Here is a 25,681-nt window from a genome sequence, read left to right as displayed (position 1 = left end):
CTCTCCCCACAACCTCCCACCTGAGTTTCATAGATACTCTGGGTTCATCTAATGCCATCACTGACTGTGCCAATACTATTAAAGTCAACCCAGAACCCCTTTCTCTCTATTCAGTGTTGTAGCCACCTTTGTCCTAAATCTGTGATTGCTTTTAAACAAAGGTAACTGAACAGCACACCTCAGGTTTAAGTGTGAAAGCTGCCACAGAGAAATAATGTGAAGGGCCTGGTCAAGACTATCTGCAAGATGTACACCTTTAGTTTTTGATTTCTAAATGACCTGAGGAGGCTCTCCTTAAACAGCATTAGTTGTGGAGCACAGTCCTGGGTTCTGTTTTAGATCTGGAAGCTCTCCCTGCATGTAAAATTGGCACAAAAAAAAAAAAAAGAAAAAGAAAAATCACTTGGGTCTTGGAGCCTCTCCTCCACCTCCCATTTTTAAATTAAGCCCTCACTCTCAGCCTCCAGCCTCCTACATCACAGGGTAAAGGATGGGGTTAGGAAATGCTTCTACCTCATGGGGCCAACACCTTAAAAGCTATTCCAAACCAGAACAGGGACAGCACCGCAGCAAGACACTTAGAGCACCTGGCAGGGGCCAACAGCATTCACTGCTGTGTATCAGCTGCAGACCTATTCGGGGTTCCCCCCTACACGCCCCTCTGTTCCCTGACACCAGCCCTCTCCCCTCAATGAGGGCTCTATTCCTTCACTTTCCCTTAAAGTTAGTAATCTTACATCACCTCTATCTATCTGCCTTCCTGCGGTTTTGCACTGGGCTCCTTTTCCTCTCTTTAGCCATACTCAAGCAGCACAGACTATTCTACTTTTGCCTCCAGAAATGGCTCAGTGATGGTGCTAAGTGGAAACGCCACAGCCATCGCGCCTCCAGCTGTAGACTTTCTCCTCTCGTCTGAGTATCCCTTCACTACTTTTCAGGTATTCAAAGCCTTGGGGGTGGAGCTGGGGGATGTGCCCAAGGCATCCCCAAAGTCATCCAACAAGGTGGCTTTGAGCATTTTACCATTCAGTATTTGCATACCGTTTGATGTCGCTTAATTTCAAAGCTCGTTTCAAACACTCAAGTGGATATACTACAGTGAAGAGCCAGGAATTGCAAATGCGCTCGCCTCAAAGACTCAGAAGTCCAGTCCCGGGCAGGAAATAAAAGTTCTAAGCGGCTTTGATGTGTTTCCTCCCCACTTCCCTCCCCAGCGCGGGTCATTTATCTCCGCGGCGGGGAGACCACCTTGCCTGAATTTAACCAAACACATCACACGTGGGATCCAAGTGGTAGATTTAATAATCGAATGAGAGCTCGCCAGCTCCACCAAATTGGTTACCATCACCTTAAGCTCCGTTGGGATCCCCGTGTATTTTGCGAATACGAAAAGGAATGTTGTACATAAATTGGAGGGGGGGGGGGAAGAGGTGGGCAGGGACAGGGGACCCAGAGTGCGGAGAGAAAAACGCCTTCGCGGCGTGGTGAGAGATTGTTTCTTTTTTAAGCCATTACGTTTCAGACTGAAATACCAAGCCAGTTCAGGTCATTTCCTGAGTACACTACAAGTTAAAACAAGATCCAGAAAATCTATTAATCTTTAATCGCGCTGCCTCCAGACCGGGCGCGCGAGGCGGGTGGGGGGTATGTAGGGCTGGAGGCGATCTGGAGGGAGGAGGGGGTTTTCGAAAAGCAAATGCCTCGGGAAGCGGAGCTCCCGACCTCAGCTGTTCCTTACCTCGCCCAGCTCCGCCGAGGAGTCGTTTCCATATTTCATAGCAACTCCAGAATTCATGACTGCACTTTTCAGAGCCGAGCTCCTCCTCCTCCAGGTCTCGGAGCGCGTGAGTTGGCTTTAACGGGCTCGCTATCCACTGCTCGGTCCCTTCGGGCACATTTTAGTCTAGACGGCCATTTTCACCCAGGACCGTGGTGAAGCCCACGCGACGGAAGATGCGAGCACTCCCGAGACGAGCCGAGCCGGCGGGCGTTTCACGGGGGAGCCATTGCTGCAGGGGGCTGGGTGGCGGGGCGCGTTCGCAGCTGCCGCAGCGGCCGAGCCGGCGCGGGGACCCGCCCGCGCGCGCCCACCGCCGGGTCCCGGGGCAGTGCCACCCTCGGCGCCGCCTCGCCACCCCGCACGACCAGGCTGGATGGAGGGCGCCTCCCAGCAGGAGCCCGCGACCTAGAGTGCTGCGACGAGTGGCCGAAGAAACCCGGGCGGCGGGGCGAGGAAGAGCCGCTCCTCGGGTTCCGGGGGAGGAAAGCAAGCTGGAGCGAGAGCGCGAGCCCGGCTGCACTTCACGCCGAAGTTTCCCTTTTGAATCGTTTGGAGTTGTAAGTGGTTTCTGATTGAACACAGCTGTCTAGCTGCTAGCTACGGGGTGCGCGGAGGAGGCGGGGCCAGAAAGAGAAAAGCGGAAAAAAAAAAATCCTAAAACCGCAGGAGGCCGAGCAGAGGAGACCGTGCGGGAAGAGCAGGCATCCTTCCAGCTCTCTGCGATAGCAATTACAGGACCCAAGTCCAGGAGGGAGAGGAGAAACAGGAAAAGCCACCTGAGTAATGGTGCAGAAAACAAAACCAAAACCAAAAAAAAAAACAACAAAAAAAAAAAACAACCCAAAAACAAAAAAACAAAAACTTCCCTCCTAGAAGCCACTTTCCATGATTCAATAAAGCAAGACAAATCTGAAGACTGTACATCAGGCAACGCTGTGCAGTTCTCATGGTACATTGAGATTTTACAAGAGCGAGGGGCAGTCATTTTCCCTGATCAGTCTAAAGTCAACACTGAGGGTGTAAATTCACTGTCAAACTCCGTCTGTGGCTGGGGGCAGATTACATTTTCTCCATGTCCATAATAAAGATTAAAATGCCCCATCCCTTGACAGATGTAAGACACGCTCAAATTTCCTATTGTCCCCAACCCCCAGACTGTCCTTAAAAATATTACATTTCCCATTCTGCATCCCCCTGACCTACCTTTAAAATCTTACCGCTCATCTGAGCAGAGCTAGATTTGTATTTCTGGGGCTTGGAGTATGAATCAGAAAAGATTTAATGGGCTGTTATATCCAGTGAACTCCTGGAATCAGAGTGTCCTTCAGCCTTGAGTTAAAAACATGGGGGGAGGCAGGCTAGGGTTTTCTTTCCATTATTAAAGTCCCACTGAACTTGAGATGCACTGAAAAATATTCTGATTCTTTAAAACAGTAGGTCTGCGGGATTGCTTATGAGACCTCATCAGTCTCTTTTCTACACAATGGAAACAAAATGTCTCCACCTCCAATGACAGACCTTGGCATTTCCTGAAGCCTTCTATGAAAAAACCATTGTATTGATAATTTCCAATGTCTTTTTTTTTAAATCAAATCGAATGTTTATTTTGCTCTTTAAAAAGGAGCAAAGAGCTTGACCATTTGCATATATTTTCTGACCCATCTGCCTTCCTGTTGGGTTCATTCATTGCCTGAGGGAGGCTCTGCTGGGATGAAGAAGAGTTTGCTGCTTTCTTCCAGCCCTGGGTCCTACCTTCTGGAGCACTGTCAGACTAGAGCACTTTGGGTGAAACTCTTCTGCATGAGGAGGGATTGGAAAGCCACATTATTTTACTTATTTATTCATTAAAACCTGGTGAGAACTGACTGTGTGCTTGAAGATAGAGATGGTGGTGAAAGATTACAAAAATATAAAGAAGACTCAAGCACTAACCCTGCCCATAAAGTGTTTATAGTCTCACAAAAACATAAATAGAAATGACAATTCTGGACAGAAAGTGGTACTTGCTATAAAAGCTGTACAAATGAAGATCAATTGCAGTTCAAAGGAAGAAATAGGATACGGCCAGGCAGAGTTGGAGGAGAAGACTCTGTGAAGGAATCTTAGGAGAGACAGCACGTGAGGTGGTCATTGAAGAATGGTTGAGCCCAGCAGAGATGGAGCCCAGAAATGTAGACTCCGGAGAAGGTATTCCAGGCAGTGGACCACTGTCAGAGAAAGTGTGGATGGAGACTGGAATATGCTTAGCGTGTGTGGGGAATGGCAGACGTTCCATCCTGGAATGGAACCTGGATTAGACAAGTGAGTTGAAGCCAGATCGTCGATAGTTTTGAGTGCCAGGCTAACGAAATGGGACTTCTGATAGGCAATGAAGAGCCACTAAAGGTTTTTCGAGCACAGAAATAATAGGATCAGAGGGGTGCTTTTAGACGTTCCAGTGGGTTTGTGTCACACTCATGAGTAACATGAACTCAAATAGACCTAATGTTGATTGTTTAAAGAAAGACATTTTTAAAGAAACCAGTTGAGGTATACAAAGAAACATCGTTTTCATACTAGACGGCCCCTAAAACCAAGCAGATGACTTCATCTGGTGTTCAACCAAAAGAAAAATTATCCGTCCCAAAAGTGGAGGAAAAATTGACAGTATTAAGCTTATTAAGAAGCAGTATGTTTGCAGAATCTACTTTATGGACATTATAAGGCATTTTAAAGAGTAATGTTGACTATATAGGATTTTCTTCTTAAACAGTCACTTTACTACTTAACCCCCACATAATCTAGCAGGAGTAAATGTGGTTGCTGAAAGTGGGAAATGGACATGAAAATTGGATTACCCCACAGTCCGGCAAAAGACTAAAAGGCCTGAATTAAGTTGGGGCAATCGAAATGGACAGAAGGGGGCAGATGAAAGAGATTCTATAGAGAGTAGACAGAAACGGTGGTGGAAAGAGAAGAACTTAAAAATGACTTGTAGATCTAGAACCTGGGTGAACGGGGTTTTGGCCAAGGTCCTCAACAAAAATGGGGATTCCAGAGAAGAAATAGATTAAAGAGGAAACTGCATTTAGGATATCACAAGTTTGAAGTACTACCTGGATATTCAAGCTGAGATGTTCAGGAGAAGGTGTGAAATGGAGCTGTAGAGATAAGTTAGGACTGAGAAGGAGATAGAGGTTTGGGGTTACCCCATTAGAATAATCAATGAAACCATGAAATCAGGTAAGGTTGCCAAGGAAGAGAAGACAGAGAAAAGATAAGTGGTCTGAGGACATTATCTTAAGGAAGGTGTTTTTCATGGAGGGAAAAAAACAAAAGAGGAAATGGTGGGGAAGGCCAGTTAGAGAAGTAGGAAGATAACCAGGAGAACTCTGAGTCTGGGAGTCTAAGGGAGATGTTGTCAAGACAGAAGGAACAGCATCAGTATTATATGCTACAGAGCAGGGAGAAGCCTGAAGACTCAAAAGAGAGCATTTCAAAGACATTAATGTCCCTCAAAGATAAATTTCTACAAAGCTAAGGAGACACAACACAGATCACATCAGGGAAGTAGGAGGAACCGGGGTAGTCACCAAGTATTACTCTTTCTATAAATTTAATAGTAACAGGAGGTGGGATAGTTTCCTAAGAAGGTAATAAATGTTGAGTCATGGTACACTAGGCCTATTTTAGTCTGGGGCGGAGGGAACCTTGAAGATAGATAAGGGAGATGGAGCAAAGTTTCTGAAAAGGGGAGGAAGGGAAGGGCCAAGGACAAAACCTATCAGAGGAGTTTTTGAGTAGGCTTGGGGAGGAGGAAGCTTCTGGTGCTCCTTCCTAGGAGAGGAGGAACCGAGGGAAGAGCTGGAGAATTTATAGACTAGTAAAGAGAAGACTTCACAGATACAATAACTAGTAGCACTTATTTGAAGAGCCATCCAACTTCCTCTGTGTGATTGTGGAAGGGTGATGAAGACGAATGCTAACTTATAATCAAATGTTAAGGAAAAGAAGACCACAGAATTGTCTGTCATGCAAGGAGGATACAGTAGTTGTGATCCGCACCCCTGAAATTGTTCAAGAGTAGTTGAAAGGCTGGTGGGACACCCAAAAAAAACGGTGGTATGTAGAGAAGAGCTTCATGCCATGAGGGGGAGTCCAAATTAGCTTTCTTCTGATCTAAGATTCTATGAAATGAAGGGTGTGTTTTTTTTGTTTTGTTTGTTTGTTGTTGTTTTTTTGCTGTAACTTAAATGTTTTGTGATTTTCTTTTTTCACCTCCTAGTCTGGTCAGGAATCAGGCTGGGAATTTCTACTATTGTGTTTCCCTGAAAATAAGATCTAGCCGGACAATCAGCTCTAATGCATCTTTTGGAGCAAAAATTAATATAAGACCTGGTTTTATTTTACTGTAATATAAGACCGGGTCTTATATAGTATAGTATAATATAATATAATATAATATAATACCAGGTCTTATATTAATTTTTGCTCCAAAAGACACATTAGAGCTGATTGTCCAGCTAGGTCTTATTTTCGGGGAAACAGGGTATCAAGAAAGCTAAGATATTGCTGTAGAAAGGAATGCAACTGGGTTAATAGCCAAAGTACATTAGAAACGCAGGGAGCTCCTCAGCATGTCATATCAGCATACCAAATGGTAATAAAGCCCAAATGCCTTTCAATACAATAAGAAAAAGTTCTCAAGATTAGCGCTCACCCTAGTTTACGATGTGTATAACTGTGCATGCCTATGAATCCTTTCATACTGTGGCTGCCTCAAGATGATCCTTCTAGAAGAGCTTGTCGAAGTTCAACTTCAGCAGAAAGTAGGCTCCTCTCCAGACGTGTGGGCAGGAGGTGGCAGGAGAACTTATCAAGATCAGGGAGCAGGTGTGGGAGAAGGAGGAAAACCTGTTTTCCAACTGGGCAATACCCTCGGGCCTGGGTCCCCCTCCTTCCTGGGTCTGTCTTTCCTAGTGGCTAATCTCTTCTCATCTGGTCTCTGGGAGAGAAAGAGGAGGTAGCAGTCATCCTGGGAGAGTTTCTGGTAAAGCAGAAGTTGCTGTTAGCCTGAGTCATGGATCTGTGCCCAATGTCACGTAGTAGGTGTAGCGGCCTTGCCTTTCCGCTGTTAGGAGCAGTTTGGTCCCTCAATGTATGGCTGCTGCCCTCAGTAAATTTCTACACAGCAGAGATTCTATTCTGGGACTTGTTTGTACCTTCTACTGGTAATAAACATCTGGTTAATTGAAGCAATTTGGGTAAAAGTCTTGAAATTTCAGAATTAAGGAAATCAACGGAAACTTTGGAACTGGCTGACCTAAGCCCTCCGTAAATAGCCCTGTAGTCCCAGCCACCTGGTCTGACACAGTGTGCCCACATAAGGACCCAGACTCCAAAACTGCCCCCCTCCCCTTGACTCTCTTAAGCTAAACATAACAGTGATACTTCAGATTTTTAGGAAGAAAGCAGTCTTGTTCAACTAATTCACACAAAGGTGAAAAATACTCATAATCTTCTCAACTAAGCCCGAAGTATTTGCATTGTCTTTGAAATAATGCTAAATTGGTGGGATTTCCTGAAGAAGAAAGTGACTTTTGAGGAGACAGCAGGAAGTCCTGTTCCTCTAAATCCTTGGGGGGGTCATAAAAGTCAGGGAGCCCTCAAAGTATACACTCAAAAGAATTTCCTGCCCTAAATCTATAAGCCCACGCCACTCTCCCACCTTCCTGGGTCCAGAAATGCTCTCCCTAACCCACTCCTGTGGCCTCCTGTTCAATCACCAAGCCAGCTCTTCGCTCAGGCCTGGGCCAGGCCCAAGTCTCAGCTTGGGAGTCTACAGGAAGTATCAGTGATGCTTCCTGCCCCCGTCACAGACCTCATTTGCTTCACGTGCCACAATATAAAGAAGTCAGGAGGCATCGCACTGCATGATGTTTGTCTTGGTCTCTGTTTCCTCAGAGAACAATATTAAAAACCTGGAAGAAACCCGATGGTCACCTAGCTCATCCCTGCATCCCATTTATATAGGTGAGGATATATAAGGTCAGTAACTTTGTGGCATTCATTAAAAAAAAAGAAAGGAAAATTGCCCCTGGGTGCAGATATCATGCTGCACCTAGGATTCAGTGGTATATGGGACAGAAAAAAATCCTTGCTTTCAGAGAGCAAGCACGGTTGGTGGAAAATGATTAATAAACAAATGCAGAAGATAGTTGGAGCTTGTGATGGGTGCTATCAAGGAATGAAACAGGAGCTATGATGAGGGAGAGCAAGCCCCTTAAATGAGTAGTCAAAGAAGGCCTTGAAGAGGTGATAACATTTCAGCATGAAGGTCAAGAAGAAGCCTACTAGGCAGAAAGTGGCGGAAGATGGCCAGGCAGAGGGAAGAGCAAGTGCAAAAATCTTCGGACAGAAAAGGGCTTGACCTTTCCAGTAAATTTCAAAAAACTTCAGGCTTTATATTTAGTTTAAATTTAAATTAAAATTTAAATAAAATGGTAGGCAGCATGATGGAACATGACAAAAAGGATGGTGGAGGAGCCAGACCATACAGGGTGAGTGTAGGCCATCGATTTCACTCTGTGTACGTGGAGATGCCACAGAAGAAAGGGCAGAGACGTGATCCCATTTATATTTTTTAAAAGGTAATTCTATTCCTGTACAAACTTTACCACTAGATAACCTAAAAAGTAGATAAAATAAAGTTCTTCTTTCATAGAAGTACTCCTATGCATAAATGAAGATAAACTGATAGAATTAGAATCTCCCTATTTTGCAACCTGTAGTGAATTAATAGATCTTGGCAGAAAGCACAATGGCTACTAACATCACAAAAGGACATACAATCAAATATGTGACTTCTGGTGGAAAAACACAAAACCACCTATGAAGCTGGCTTAGCAGTTTTTAACATGCAGGAAACATGTTACATTAACCACAGGATGCAATTGGCAAAAGCCAGACTGTAACTCTATAGGACAATCTGGATTCTTCAATTAATAAATTACAAGGGGGAGAAAAGTGAGTGAGTGAGTGAGTGAGTGAGATATTAATGGGAGGAGAATCTCCTACAGTGTTCCCCCGAAAATAAGACTTAGCTGGACAATCAGCTCTAATGCGTCTTTTGGAGCAAAAATTAATATAAGACCAGTCTTATTTTACTATAAGACCCGGTCTAATATAACATAACAAAACATAACATAACATAACATAACATAACATAACATAACATAACATAACATAACATAACATAACATAAAAGAGTCTTACATTAATTTTTGCTCCAAAAGACGCATTAGAGCTGATTGTCTGGCGAGGTCCTATTTTCGAGGAAACAGTATACACATATCAGCCTATTGCAATATGTGGTCCTTATTGAGATCTTGAGTGAAACAACCTGATTGTAAAAAATTATGATACATATGAGACATTCAGAAATACATTTTTTGGATATTTGATGATATTAAAATTATTAATTTTATAGACGTGTTAATAATCTTGTGATTATAGTTAAAGGAGTCTTTTTCTTTTACAGGTATGTAGTGAAACGTTTAAGAGTAAAGTGATATGCTGTCTGGAGTTTGTATCAAAATGCTAGAGAAAGCAAGGAAATAGACTGGCATGAATTGGCAACTGACTTAATAAGTTGGGTGGCAGTGTATGGGATTTCATGCTACGCTCTCGGTCTACTTGTATATGTTTCAAAAATATTCATAATAAAAAATCCAGAAAAGGATACTTTTGTCTTTATGTAGTGCCATAAAAGTAGAGAAAGGAAACCTGTTAAAGGCTATTGTATTGTGTGTAAGAGGATGCTTGTAGCTTGAAACTCAGTGACATAAATGAATGGCAAGAGATGGATGAACTTGAAATATATATCTTTAGGTACAACTGACCAGGACCTGGTGAATGACTGGATGCAGGTAATGAGACAAAGAGAGGAACCAGGCTGACTACCAGTTTTGCGGTTGAACAACTGTGTGTGGGTTAAGGACGGGGTTACGGGGAATGAAGGCTTCCATTTTTGACACATTAAATTGGAAATTCCTGGGGCGGCCGTTTGGCTCAGTTGGTTAGAGTTGGTTAAAGTGTCCTTTGGTTTTGGAGATTACTGGTGACCTTGAGAGAAGCAATTTCATTAAGTGGTGGAGATGGATAAAAGCTAGATTAGCAAGGACTGAACAGTAATTAGGAAGTGAAAAAGTCAAGAGAGCACATGGAGATTACTTGTCAGAAGCATGTTGCCAAAGCCTCACTACTGCTGAACTATCTGATGAGCTCTTGAACCAAAGTCCTAACTTCTACTACTGAGCTTTTCTCCCTTTGCTGTGCCCCTTCAGCCAAGATATCTTGGAGTCCCTTGGCTGGGATTAGAGACTCTGAGTTGTTAGCACAGTGAATCCCTCCCTAAACTTGTAAATGACGTCTGTTCAGTCATGCTGGGTCTTCACCTTATTGTTTAAGAAATGGGCTGCATTGCTTTTAGACCCAATGACTTACTGCTGTGAAATGGATGGAATACGGTAGCTAATTCGGTTAGTCGGTGTTTAAAATTTGCTAAAAAAAGAAATACTTGAAAACTATTTCCAGATTAAATCACACACAGAACAAACAAAAATCCAGCGTTCTCCAACTGCAAATATAACTCAGGCATTAAGAAAGCACCCCTGCGGTGTATGCCTGTCTCATTAATCACATCCATGGACTGCCACACACCCAGCCTAGTCATTCCAATAACCTAGAATCTTTTGGCATCAACACACTTGACATTATCAGTGGGGAATTCCTAGTTGAGATTCACTATCTTATGCATACATCATGTGATGCTCCAGAAACCTCTTCATGGTCTACTAAGGTATTTTGGAACTCCACACTTCGTATCTGTGTCATCTTGCCTTAAATATTCAGCGTATCTTTCAAAAAATCTTTACTCCTTTGTTCTCCAAATTTCTTTAAACTATATCAAATTATCTAAGGACATGAAAAATAATCAGCAGAGATTAGGGATTTGGAAATGCAAGGAAGTTAAAAAAAAAAAAAAACAAGTTTTAAATCCTCCCAGGAGTATTTGCAAATGATCAATCTCCAGGAGAGGAAAAAGAAAAATATACATTAAGTAAATGCATGAAAATAGATGTCATAAAATTTGGAAAACATTCTTAAATTAAATGAATTCCAAATACCTGCCACTGTTATTTCTGGAGCTCTTCAGGGGGCTTGAACAGCATCATTCCTTCACTGTCTTTCAGCTAGAAAATGTTGCAGCAGCTGCCCAAAAGGAGCAGAGAAATAAGTAATATAGTGCCTTATAGACCGAATGATAAAGGAGGCATTGCACCAAGCTGACTGGAAGAGAAAGAATATCGGAGGCACAGGCTAGGGAAAGCCATCCTGTGGGAAAGACTGGAGAAGAAAGAATATCGGAGGCACAGGCTGGGGAAAGACTTTGAGTCTGTGAAGTGCCAGTGGATGGGCTGCTATGGTAGAACTTTCCTACAGGGACACACAGAGGCCTGAGAAATGGGCTCCTGCCTAATCTGATAAGTCAGCTTCCCTCTCCCAGCCCTCCTCAGTTTCGCACGATTGCCACATGAGCTCAAACTTTACCTCCTAAGCAAATGCTCTTTAATCAGCATCTCTAGCCATGACCTTTACTTGGGTTTTGCATTAAACCAGTTAATGTTTTTGCATGTGACTGCCAGACACTTTCGTAAGTCTTGCCATCACCATAAATCATATCTAAAACTGAACTTGTCACTTTCCACCAAAAACCAGCTTTAATTTCAGCCTGCAGGTTTCTGTAAATGAAATCAGAGTTTCCAGTCTAATAAGTTTGGAGTCATTTTCATTCTTTTCTTCATCTCCTCTTCCAGTCAGTTACTCCTTTCTTCTTCACTTGCTCTCCACTTTTACCGCTGGCAGCATCTTCCAGACTTTTTCTCTCTATCTTTTGGTTACTACATCTTAAATGTTATGACTCAACTTCAAATCATTCTGTATACTTTAGCCTACCAATTTTCTCCAAAATACAGCTTTCCATCTTGTCATTGTACAAGTAAATCTTTTTAAAGATATTTTTATAAGCTTTATTGGGATATAATTCACATACCTTAAAATTCACCTTTTAACGTGTATAATTCTGTGGTTTTCAGCATATTCATGGACTATGCAATCACCACCACTATCTAATTTAGAACATTTTCATCGCCCCTGAAAAAAACCTATACTCATTAGCAGTCACTCCCGTTTATCCCAACCATTCAATCTACTTTGTGTCTCCATGGATTTGCCAACTATAGACACTTTATATAAATGGAATAAAATAATATGTGGCACTTTGTGTCTGATGGCTTTCACTTAGCATGTTTTCAAGGTTCTTCCGTGTTGTAGTATGTACCAGTACTTTTTATTGCCAAATAACAGTCCATTATATGGTTACACCACATCTTGTTTATCTATTAATCATTAAATGTGTATTGAGTTGTTTCCACTTTTTGGCTATTATGAATAATGTTGCTATGAACATTTGTGAGCAAGTTTTTGTATACGCGTTTTCAATTCTCTTGGGCATATACCTAGGAATGGAATTGCTTGGTAATAGGGTAATTCTATGTTTAACATTTTGAGGAACTACCAAATTGTTTTCCAAAATGGCTGCACTGCTACACATTCCCACCAGCAATGTATGAGTGTTTCCATTTCTCTATATCCTTGCCGACACTTATTGTCTGTCTTTTTTAGTACAGGTACCCCTACTTTTCAAAAGTTCACTTTATGCCACTTCACTTTTACATAAGGCCTATATTAGTACTTGTTTTCCGTAACCGAAAGACATCAAAAAGGATTTTCGCTTTTACAATAAAAGGTAAAAAGCGAAAATAGCTTTCAGCATTTGTTTTGCAGGGGGCAGTAATAGGGGCACCTCATACACCAAGCAGCAAGAGTGGCACCGCCCAGCTCCTTCCCCTAGGAACGACACTCAGCATCTCAGCATTAAGCTGCCGTAGCTTTGAACTGTGTCTGTGAGCATCTGTGCTTTATCTCGATTTATTTTGTACATCTGTTAGCAAGAAGTGTCTTAAGGTAATTTCTTCTACCATTTATGCCCTTCCGGTTTGCAAAAGGTTTCAAAGGAATGCTCTACTTTGGGATGGGGGGAATTATATATAGCCACTCTAGTGGGTGTGGAGTTGTATCTCATTGTGGATTAGATCTGCATTATCCTAATGATTGATGAGGTTGAGTATCTTTTCATGTGCTCATTGGCTATCTGCTTGTCTTCTCTGGAGGAATATCAATTCAAATCCTTTGGTCATTTGTAAATTGGGTTGTTTTTCTTTTTATTAAGTTGTAAGAGTTCTTTATATAGTCCAGAGACTAAACCTTTATCACATATAAATTTGCAAATATTTTCTCCCATTCTGCGTGTTGTCTTTTCACTTTCTTAATAATGTCCTTTGAAGCACAAACAGTTTTAATTTTGATGAAGTCCAATTTGTCTATTTTCTCTTCTGTTGCTTATGTTTTTAGTGTTACGTCTAAGAAACCATTGTTAAGGCAGGGTCACAAATATTCACTTCTATACTTTCTTCTAATAACATCATGGTTTTAGCTCTTACATTGAGCCTATGTTCCATTTTAAGTTAATTTTTAAATACAGTGAGAGGTAAGGGTCCAACTTCATTCTTTTGCATGGGAATAGCCAGCTATCCCAGAACTATTTAGTGAAAAGATTATTCTTTTCCCCATTGAATTGTCTTGACACATTTGACAAAAATTAATTGACATAAATGCAAGTTTATTTCTGGACTCACAATTCTGTTCCAGTTATCTGTTTGTCTCCCCTTATGCCAGTACTCCACAGTCTTGATTATGGTAGCTTTGTAGTAAGTTTTGAAATCAGAAAGTGTGAGTCTTCCAACTTTGTTCTTTTTCATGACTGCTTCGACTATATTGGGTCCCTTGTATTTCAATATGAACTTTAGCATCAGCCTGTTAATATGAAAATAAGCCAGCTAGGATTTTGATAAGGATTAATGGATTCTGTAGATCAATTTGGGGAATATTGACATCTTAACAATATTAAGTCTTCCAGTCCATGAAGATGGGATGTCTTTGCATTTATTTAGGTCTTATCTCTTTCAATGATATTTTATAGTTTTCAGTGTGCAAATCTTATATTTCTTTTGTTAAGTTTATTCCTAAATATTTTATTCTTTTTAAATCTATAGTAAATGGAATTGTTTTCCTAATTTCATTTTCAGATTGTTCATTGCTAATGTATAAAACTGCAACTGATTTTTGTATCTTGCTGAACTCATTTATTAGTTCTATATTTTTTGTAGATTTATTAGTTATATATTTATCATATAACTTTATTAGTTATATATTTAAATATATTATTTATTAGTTATATATTTTTGTGGATTTCTTAATATTTCTTATATACAAAATAATCTCATCAGCAAATAGAGATAGTTTTACTTTTTCCTTTTGAATCTGGATGCTTTTTAATTCTTCTTCTTACCTAGATGTCCTGGCTAGCATCTCCAGTATAATGTTTAGTAAAAAAGGAATGAATAGACATCTTTGTCTTGTTCGTGATCCTACGGGGGGTAAACATTCATTTGTTTCACTATTAAGAATGATGTTAGCTGCAGGTTTTTCATTGATGGCCTTTTTTATTTAATTAAATTTATCTCTCACCACTCAAATGGAAAACCTTTCTCTAGCTAAGGTAGTTTTCTTGCTATCTTTATAATTCCGAAGCTTATTACCCCATCAGTGTCTTTTCCTCTTGCTCCTTCTCCTGCCTGGAGTGTTCCCATTTACCTATCTAAATCTTAACAATTCTTTAAATCTTGTTATGATGTTGATCTTTCTCTTCTCTGAAGTCCTTCAGCATTTCTGGCCTTGATGGCCCCACTAAAGACTAAGCTGTATAGAGCTCCTCTCAATTAGGTAAAGAAAAAAGCAGGGCTGGTATGGCTGTGTCAGTATTGGAAAATGGAAACAATTCTGGTCCAGTTGGTGAATAACCGTTGCCACAAACCAGAGAGTGTGCACTTTCCATACAGTCACCGCCCAGGGTGTTCATTCCTATCTTTAGAAACCCCCATACCTTTCCACAGTTTAGTAGCCATAGAACAAACACTAGGTATAATCAAGTGCTTTATAACCTTCCTCCATTGCTATGGCTGGTCCCCATTGTCAAATACTTTGAGTATCACCCCTGGAGACAAGAGGTCATATTTCTGAAATGAAAATAGAATGAAGGGATAAATGTCTTGATGAAAGGTACCCAATTACATGGCTCAATTAAACTACCATTATACTCTTATACAATTTCCTAACAACATTTGAATCAGCATCTTGTAACTCCTTTACCACTCTCTGAATATGAAACCCATTTAACGTTCCACATTCTTAACAATGTCAATCTCCCTTCCCTCCGCTCACCTCCCCTCCTTTCCCACTTGCATTTCTTACTCATTGATCTTTCCAAGATTTCATGTTCCAGAACCAACCAGGATCCAAAATATTTGGCTTATTTTCCCAGTTATCAGGAACACCACTTGAAAGCACCACCAGTCTCTTATTGGTCCTTCAGAGCCTGTTATCTAGAAGTCATGGCACATGAGAAAGCTTGTACATACCGTTGTCAAAATTAATAAAAATTACCCTCATTTCTTTCTCACATCCAAAATATTAAATTTTTGCCCCTTTTTTTTCACGTTGATCATGTTTAATCCTTCACGTTTGAAATTCTTTTTCAAATACCTTCCATTAGTGGCACCAATGATAGAAAGGGAAATATATCACATGGGAAATAAAAGCTAATCTTAAGAGGTACTAAGAATATTAAGAGATGCTTTAATTAAGCATCTTCATGTGCTGAATATAGTTATTTATTTAGTGAGAGCTCAACAACTTATAGGTATTAGGTTGAACCTTATGAAATTGATATTTTCATAGAACATAAATAGTAAATAGCATTACTATTAAATAGTTCAACTTAATACTAAAGTTCTGTGGCACAAAGTCGGTTTAGAAAAGTTAACCTTGAATTATGTTATGTAAATAATCTTTATAGCATCCAGAGAGGTCAAATGTTCTTCATTTGACCTTTTAAAAACAGGACAGCAGAATATTGGGGTGAGTAGATTATTTCTCCTTGTAAAGTACCCTGACACTACTGGACACGAAATAGACTCTGAAGATACGTTTCTTCGGGGGCGGTGAGTTAGCTTAAATGGTCAGAGTGCGGTGCTCTTAACAACAAGGTTGCCAGTTTTATCCCCACATGGGCCACTGTGAGCTGCGCCCTCCACAACTAGATTGAAACAAGTAATTGCCTTGGAGCTGATGGTTCCTGGAAAACCACACTTAAAATAAATAAAAGTTAAAAAAAAAAAAGATCTGTTTCTTCTAATAAATAGGAAAACAGACTTAATATTAGTCATATCATAATTGAAAGACTATAAAGATAACTTGAGAATAGTGTTTAAAAGCCTTTGTAGTATTGCTAACTGAATAAATAATAACAAATAAGAGCAAGGGAAAAATAAATTTATAGGCCTCATGCTAGCAAAGGCACCTAATTATTCTTGATGGATATGAATTCTCTTAAGAGTTGAATATTCTCCTAGAACTCATATTTCTGTCATGATCCAGTAAGTTCCAAGAGTGAGAGACACTACGTTTCGCATAGCCCACATGAGCGCTGGCACATCTGATCTGCCATCTCCACTTTTAATTTACATCTGAAAAATGAATGAATGAGCAACTACAGGGATATAAAAGGCAGGGTCACATAAACACAGTGCATAATTCTATTACACCTGATGCCCAGCTTGGAACAAATAAAGTCTATTACATATGCTGGCTCATATCAAACAGGGCAAACTGAACTACTTTTGCTTCCCATGGCAGCTATTCAAACTCTGTCAAATAACACAGCATTCAGCCCAACCCACTGACTTGATTTTACACACACACACACACACACGCACACACACCACACACCACACACACACACACACGTTTTCATTTTAATAATACTACCTTTTAATTTAGGCTTGGCAAAATGGAAATTGCACTGCAATAGATGCAAACGTTTGGTGAAAATGTCTTCTTGGACAAAGCTATTTTAATGAAAGAAACTCTCTGTGTGGTCTCCTTGATTCCTCCTCAGTATTTAACCACCCAAAATAGATTCATTTTACTGGGTGTCTTCATCAGATTTCACAAAACTGGGGACTATCCAAAAGAAATAAAAGGTGAGGGTTTTCCTTCAAGTGGGATGCTAGGTTTTGAACACATTCAGATTAAGTGAAGGAACTTGATTAAACTCACAATTCAATGTAATGATGAACTGAATGCTGAAACTCAGCTGCCTGACACACTTTAGCATATGAATTAAATTTTCTGTTAGCTAACCCATTTAAAAAAAAAAAAGTATTCAAACATTTCCCTTCAGGGAATTGGCCATATGCGGAATTAACAGACTCTTGGGTCCACATGAGGCTTGGCTTACAATTTCTGAGTTTGCTGGAAAAGTGAGTTTATTGAACTATATTACAATGGACACTGGGAGATTTATTTGAGCATATAACTCTCTAATGGGCATGTCTATTTAATCAAATGTGCCATCACGCAAATATATACAGGTGTACTAGCAGTTGTTCTAATGAATGATAACACCCAAAAGGGACGTGTCTGGCCAGATGCTAAAGAAGGCACTTCAAATAAGGAGGCGCTTGCGTGCGGCGATGATGGGAAAAGAGCTGTCATGCAGGACGACGTGGATCTTCCTAAGTACATTCACAACTCTGTAGCAAAATGTTTTCCATAAAACCTTCATTCCACAAATAGAATTAAAAAATGGGATGGTAGCATATGGTCATGTAAATTGTAAATGCAATCCACATGTCTTCACCAATTCCAGTGAGGATGGGCTAATGAAGATGTAAATGGGGAAAGGTATATTAATACTTGTAAGTTGGCTCCCGCACAACACCCAGCTGGACCACAAATTCCAGAGCCATTTTGTGACTAGCAAAAGGAAAAATAGGATCAGAATATAATGTCAGCTTTCATATTTAGTCTTACAGACTTCAGATTTTATATAACTTAAATATCACAAGAGGCAGTGGGAGACTTAAGAACTTTATAAATCATATAAGGGCAAAAGAGAAACAAATCAATTAATAGGTAGAGGACAGATGGTTTCCAATTATTGATACCAGACTGTAGGGAGATGGTTCAAGATGGATTTGTGAAGGAAATTATGTGATAAAGCCTTGAAGAGTTTAGTTAGCTTGGGAGGAGCTATATTTTGAGTACAGTCGACCCTCAGTATCCACATAGGATTGGTTCCAGGACCCCCGTGGGTGGACCCCCCCCAAAATTCAAGAATGCTCAAGCCCCTTATATAAAATGGTGTGGTATTTGCATATAATATACACAACTCTCCCATATATATACTTTAAATCATGTCTAGATTACTTATAATAACATAAATGCTATGAAAATCGTTGTTATACTGTATTGTTTAGGGAATAATGACAAGACAAAAATTCGGTTCACGTTCAGTGCAGATATTACCGTGGTAGGCGTGACTACATAGTACCTGTCAGCACCAATGTGACTTTTTTTTCTGAATATTTCAATTTGTTGTTGGTTGAATCTGCAGATGCAGAGGGCTGACTTTACATTTATTTTTTTAAAGCACTGTACTACATACTTTACATATTGCCATTTTGAGATGAAAAGCACGAAAGCTCAGAGATGAACTAATTTCCCCAAAGTCACAAAGCAAGTGCCCGAACAGATATGTGAATTTGAAGGCTAATTCATCTGATTTCAAAGCCTGTTCTTTTTCTACACAAGTACTTATCTAGGCTGTCTTTCATGTGTCACCTTTACAATTTTTGCCAGACTGTGTACCATCTGTGTGATATTCTACTTCATATTTTTCTCCAATTCAAAGATTTATACTTTAAAATATTTATTTAAAATGAACAGTTTATAATACTCTTATTAATGGAAAATAATGATCAGTTGCCATAAGCAGAAGGCAACTGTAAAAATAAATTCTAGCTAAACACTTGCCTACCCAAAGCTCAACCTGGGGCCTGCCTTTGCCTTGTAGGGAAGGCTTGGAAAGTTCAGGGAGGTATTCATGAACCGAATGAGGCTTTTCTCTTGATGCAAACAGAAGGATTGAAAGAGAACTAAAACGGGCACCCTATTCCTGTCTGGGGACATAGTCTTACTTGTGGTACCTGTGGATGTACCACCTGGAATCACACCCGGCTTACCACCTGCAGCATGCTGGCCATACTTTGGGAAAGCATGCGCCACGGGTTAGCACTTTTTGTGAGTTGGAGCAAGGGAAGATGGAAGGGAGTTGATTGGATCTGATCTTTTATTTCACATCAAAATTCAGCTTGAAAGAAACTAGATCTCTGCTTCCATCTATGATTCAATTAAATTTTATATGTAACAAATCTGAGACCAAACTCAAAGACAGGGATGAATTCTCACAAGATACTGATGTTTAACAGCCTTTACGGATGCTGTGTCTAGAAACTGTTGAGTATCCTTTGCCATGTTTCCTGGTTAAACAACTGGCCCCTCCCTCTTACAAAACTTCTTGGAGAAGACAGGCTGGAAGTTCCTCGTGCCTTGCCTACTCCTGGGCAAACCTAACACGAAGAGTGGCTACAGGAGCTGCCTAAGTCATGTTTCAGCATAATTTTGTCCTGGACTTCTCCTAACTTCTCTAAAAAATACCGAATGACAGCATGGCCATTAGAGTACCAAGATCATCACCATAAAATACTGAAAAAAGCACCTTCATGGGTCAAGCAGAATAACCAAAAGCTATTTATCCATTCTTATTTCAAGAGCATTTTGTTTCCTATTCAATAATTTGACTCATCAGCATGTTTAACAACGTATATAAACTCCTGCAAAAATACAAACAATATCTTGGCTTTCTATATTTTTATATACATAAAATATGTCTTCCCAGAATAACCCACATTTATATGTATAGTACATTCAAACCTACTATGTAGTAACACACACACACACATACATACCCCCCCACACACACACACACACAAGCTGTTTGTCTCAAAAAACTGAATTTCAATAGCAGAGATGGCAAGGGATCTTAAGTGAGAAATATACTGAAAAAGAAAGAAATGCAAATTCAGAGTCATGTCAGGCAACAGATTTTCCAATGGTGATAAAATTGTACGAAACAAGACTATTTAAGAAAATTCACCAGAATTACTGCAGAAAGCAATTGAAATGCCACCCAGGGAGGAACAGAGTATTAACTGGCAAAGAAGCCTGATAACCTACAAGCCCTCTACTTGTTCCAAATATTTATATTTCAGGTGAAATTCATGTTTATTTTAGAATTAGGAAAGCATACTGCTTACATCTTAAAATTTTCAGGAGCCAGCAACCTGTTTAATTATTAACAGAGGTCCCTGACCAAAGTATTACTTCAAAAAAGGTGGTTCCCTCACATATCACACCCTTCTCTTTGCAATCCAAGGCCGAGCCCAGTGATTGGCATATGGACATTGTTGAATGAACATCATGGTGGGTAAATTAGTATCTAGGTGAAATCTTGCTCTTACGTGTATTATAACTGGGTGAGATTTTGGAAATAAGAAGAGAGACTTGACTTGAATGTCAATCCTTTCACCACTCTGTAAGGGTGTCACTGTATAGCACTTTTTCTCAAATATTTTCAGTACAGTATCCTACGCTTTCTTGGTTGACACAAGCATTAGGAAATTCAACTGCTCTAATTTTCTAAAGCTAAACTTTTATTAAGAAAAAGCACAGGCATGAAACAATATTTCATTAAACACTTATGGTTCAGTAGCCATTTTGCTCTGTTTCGGTGAAATAGCCTCAGGACGGCTGAAATTGCTACATGTAAAAGAAAACAGAAACAAGAATGATAAGCAATTCCCATTTCTACTGAAATATGAAAGCATAGAATTTCTATTTTTAGTTTGAAGTCTAGAAACAAAATTAAATATATGTTTTCCATAGCGGAGTTTAAAAACCAACGTTTCTTTGTAGAATAAAAAAAATACAAAAACTTTTTTTTTAAATAGAGGAAAGCATTAATCCCAGGGTTATATAATTTTAATAACTTCGACCCCAATTTTCAAATCTTGGTTTTTGAAACTAAAGCATGTGGATCTGTAAACCAGTTACCAATTTGAGGTGAATCCTAAATCAGAGCTCGGCCTTCTGGATGTGAGAGGAACTGCATGGGCAGGTGCAGAGGCCACATCAGGAAACTCAAGAAGGATGATGATGTTTTGTGGTTAACACTTAGAATGTACAAAAACATCTCAAGTAGAAGCATCTCAGTTATAAGAAGATGAAGCTTTTTATTCCTGAACTTGACTCCAGAAAAGCAAGCGCTCCATTTTCCTGAAGTACAAAAGGCCCCCTTAAATACAAAGCCCAGGCTGAGCACTAAAGAGCAGTGCTTCTCAAATTTTAATGTGCATATGAATCACTTGAACTTGTAAAAATGCAGGTTTTGATTCACTAGCTCTGGGGTGATGCCCAAGATTTGCATTTCTAACAAAATCCCAGTTAATGTGGATGCTACTGAGGCCCTGGACCACACTTGCGTGCTAGGATCTAGAGAACATACATACGTGGCTTCCCTGACTTGACCATCAAGTGGGGGAAACCTATCAGTAAACATGTAACCATCGTAGTTTGACTTTAAGCCATTCCTACCTACTACTAACTACTTAAAACAGTGGTAGTAAATTTTTATTCTGATTACTTCTGCATTAAAACTTCTTTTCATTTGTATGTTGAAACAAAAGACTATATAAAATAATGCCACAGAAAAAGATACAAAAGGCAAATCTGTTGTGAATAGTTTGACTTAAAAAGAATCAAGGAAATCAATGATGAAAAAATTCAGTTGTACATTACGAGCTTCCCAACTGAAATACACAAACGTGTTTCAGTAAATAAAGAGGAAATCAACTCCTCCTACATTCATCCAATTACACAATTACAGTTTTTTTTGGTTGAAATCATTTACCAGCAGTGTTCATTTTTTCCCTATTTTTATCTCGTGTTTTAAACAATTAGCCGAGGTAGAAGATTGGGGTTTACCAGTCATTCAGTCAATAAATATTTATTCGGCATCACCAATGTGTTAGGCACTGGGCTGGATGCAGAGGACAGGGTGAATGGGTGGGGAAAGATAAACAATAAACAAGTAAACAATTAATGGAAAATAGAAAACACCCAGCACTACCTTGTGGGGCTTGTGAGTGAGCCACTTGGGAAACAGATTTTGCAGCCCCAGTCAGGCCTTGGTGACTGCAGGCCCAACCGAGGCCTTAACTGCAACCTCATAAAAGACCCTGAGGCAGAACCACCCAGCCCGGCCACTCCTGGATTACTGACCCACAGAAACTGTGTGAGACAATAAATGTCTGTTGTTTTAAGCCACTATGGTTTGGAGTGATTTGTTATGCAGCCAAAAATAACTACTAGGGAAGGGAGTTGGGTGAGAGGCAAGAAAACACCTACGTATTTAAATAGGGTGGACAGGAAAGGCTTTCTTGAGGAGACAGATACAATGGAGTCGGTCTTGAGTAGAAGGTGCTATTGGTGAGGGCAGGATGAAGAAGCGCATTTAGAACAAGAGAACCAAGTGAACAAAGAAACCAAGTGAAGGTCCTGAGCTGTAATATGGAGGCAGTGTGGCCAGAGCTTATTTCCACAGGGAAGTGGGAAAGCTGAGGACACAGAGGTGGTCTTAGCCATGTTGGCAGGGCCTCTTGTTAAGAGTTTAGATTATATTCTTAACACATTGGGAATACTTTGATGAGTCTTTGGCATAAGACTAATGTGATCGCTCTGTTTTAAACACCTCACAGGGGCTGCAGTATGGGAAAGGAATATCTACTCTTCAGTTATTCAGAGGCTCAGATAAGTATGATCAGGAACGGTTGGAAAGTATTAGGAAAGGTACAAGTACATAATTACTGTTACTGTTACTGTTACTGTTACTGTTGCTGTGATTCCAGACTCAGGCCTGGTGTGGCCTCCAGAGTGTTGCAGGGGAAGAGACAAATAGAGGGGAGAGAGCAACGTGGCTCTGCTGGTTTCTGCAGGACCTCAGGGACAGCCTCAACCTCACTGAACCCAATTCCAAACACAGGAGGGAATTATATACTTGCTAAACCTAAAATGTTGACATGGAACAAGAACAAGTTTACTGTACAAATATTTACTTTTTGGTGTGGGTATAATTTTTTTAATATAAACTTAATTTTTATTATGTAGATAATACTCATTGAAGAAAAATTATCACTTATGCAGGTAATGTGTGTTGCAGAAAAATTTCAAAGGCAGATGTGTGAAAAAAGAGAAACTGAAACCACCAGTCATCCCAATTATTTCAAGATAAACACTGTTTTCATGTTGGTAAGTATCCTTCTAGTATCCCTATGCCTATAAGGAATATATATAACTAAGATTTTTTTCCCTTTTCCATTATAAAGCCATAAATGCTGATTTTAGGTAGTTTGGAAGATACAAAAATTATAAGAAGGAATAACTAGCAACAATAATACTACTGTTCTTTCTTTCCAAGAATCTAAAAATAGCTGGCAACCCACTCAAGTCTGTAGCTGTCACTCTGAGCTAGCTACCATTTTACAAATATTAATATCCTTAATTTTAGCCTACCTCCTTAGCTCATTAGAAAGGAAATAAAAGTTGAGGACTGTTCACTACAGAGAGGATTTTGGCACCATTTTTATACCTCACATTGAGATGAACGAGTTGTGGTGGCGGGGGGGATAGGAAAAAGGGGCTCTTTCTCACCACAGATTCTAACAACTCTGTAAGACATTGCTGGGGCAGTGCTTGAAGGATACATAGACTTTTAGTAATTCACACAATAAGGGTGCTCAAACTGAATTTCCAACCTCCTGTCTTGAAAAGTATATTAAATTCTCGTTGTTCTGGTCACCTAAGTTTCTCTCAGTGTATTTCCAACAACCTAAAACCAAGTTTAAAGTAGAAATTCTTCCCCTGCTGGACACCAGCCATTCTTATTTTCAAATGATTCCCTGGACTTCTCTGCAAAGTCTTTTGTTGCTATCTTGGGCAATCGCCCAGAACCACAAGTGCTGTGGGCCCAGAGAAACTTAAATCTCAGTGATAATCTTGAATATTTTATCGAACAACTAAAAGCCATTTACTTAATGGAAAGTATTACAATGCATGATGCCATTCCAATCAAGGTTTAATTCATTTGAAGGCAGACTTTCAAGAGTGTAAACTTGCATTTTGCTTATAAAAGGAGCAGCCACTCACAGTTAAATTTCACAGGAATTTAGACCATCCATCCATAGCTAATCCTGATCTAGTTTTACCTCTCTGAAACTATAGTTACCTTTTTGGATTCATTGGAAACATTTTTAGCCAAAAAAGTCTAACAGAGACTTGATCTTAATGTACCTGAACTCTGGAAAGCTGTGGTGAAAGCTGGGAATTGGGACTGCATTATTAAAAGGTAACCTGAGATGATTTTGGGGAGTGTAGAGAGAGGAAGGGGGGAAAGCAATGAGCAGATACATGAATTAGGGTTTCATTTACACTTTTGGTTGTAAATTAGATGTTTTGTCTAGATTAAAGCCATTAGTGGACACAAAGGTAGAAAATGTGTTTGAATGTGATATGGTTTGAATTTCTAACATCTTAATCAAAATTAGGACAAGAGTAATATGGGCATACAGAAGTACCCAGACAGAACCACAACTGTCTGGTTAATTAATGGTTATATCTGGTTTCATAGTAAAGGGGAAGTTAGGACACATGATAGAAGTCACTATATATTATGTATGTATAGCTATGGTGCTATATTAAGTTTATAATGAATTTTCTATGGTTCTCATCATAGAGTATGGATTCAGTCATTTTCAACACTCTTTTTGTCATCTTCATAAGTTCTCATGCTAATGAACCCCTTTAAGTAATGTTCAACGTAAGGTGTCTGAATTGGGGTGGATTACATCAGACTATTTAGAGTCAACAGTCTGCAAATGGTCCCTCGTTGCAGAATTCTGTCTTAATAAGGCATATTTCTACAACGAAATGAAAATTTTGTTCCCCCAGAATTTCTCATAAGGCGAGTTTCTTTGAAGGGAATACACTGATAAACCACAAACAGTGGAAGCGTAAGATGCTAAGGACATGTTTAGTAATAAAGATGGTTTCTAAACTACAATATATACCTAATACTCGGCGAGGAATTTGCATCCCTCTTAAGAAGGAGAAGGACATAGAAGAGTGAGTAAGAACACGGCTGGGGAGAAGGGTGTGGACCTCCGTAAGAGAGAAAAATCTCAGTTCTAGGATTAGGGAGGGTCTCTAGGGGACAGAAGTATCTAATATGGACTCTGAAGCTCCTCCTGGCTTAAAAAGAGACAGAGAGAGACAGAGAAGGGAGTGATTTACATGTGATATAAATCTCTTCCATGTCCTCATCCCATATTGCTCACCAATTAATTTGTGAACAGATTCTTATCTCTGAGTTCCGATTCTGGGTAACAATGGGGGAAAAATAGAGATGGCACAAACAGACACCGACCCTGAAGGACAAAGGGGCAGTTGACATTTGGGTTATTATAGTGCTATTACTACTACTCATTATTATATTTTAGTATGAAACATTATATTGATGTTTGTGAACATGGAATGCAATCTAACAACTAACAAATGATTCTTTTTCTCAGTAGAAGTATAACTGACACCATAATTCACAGATCTGCTAATCCTGTCCTGCCTAAGTCACTGGCGATGTTGACTTCTTCAATTTATGTGAATGCT

General features: G+C 39.7%; 1 protein-coding gene across 2 annotated transcripts in view; it reads right to left on the bottom strand.

Annotated features, from left to right (window-relative positions):
• MCC (MCC regulator of WNT signaling pathway) overlaps positions 1 to 25,681 on the bottom strand; it is a 385,746-nt gene that overhangs the window by 258,049 nt on the left and 102,016 nt on the right. The window contains exon 1 of one of the 2 annotated variants that reach the window (XM_081053749.1): positions 1,739 to 2,327. The exons of the other annotated variant lie outside the window; for it this stretch is intronic. Within the exon in view, the coding sequence (XP_080909875.1) occupies positions 1,739 to 1,795 (57 nt within the window). The 5' untranslated portion in view covers positions 1,796 to 2,327. Of the gene's footprint in view, positions 1 to 1,738; positions 2,328 to 25,681 lie in introns of those variants that run through there. 2 annotated transcript variants of the gene reach the window in all.

The sequence above is a fragment of the Rhinolophus hipposideros genome, assembly GCF_964194185.1.
Source record: "Rhinolophus hipposideros genome assembly, chromosome: 7".
NCBI classification, from domain to species: domain Eukaryota; kingdom Metazoa; phylum Chordata; class Mammalia; order Chiroptera; family Rhinolophidae; genus Rhinolophus; species Rhinolophus hipposideros.
This window is presented reverse-complemented; position numbering and strand designations above follow the sequence as displayed.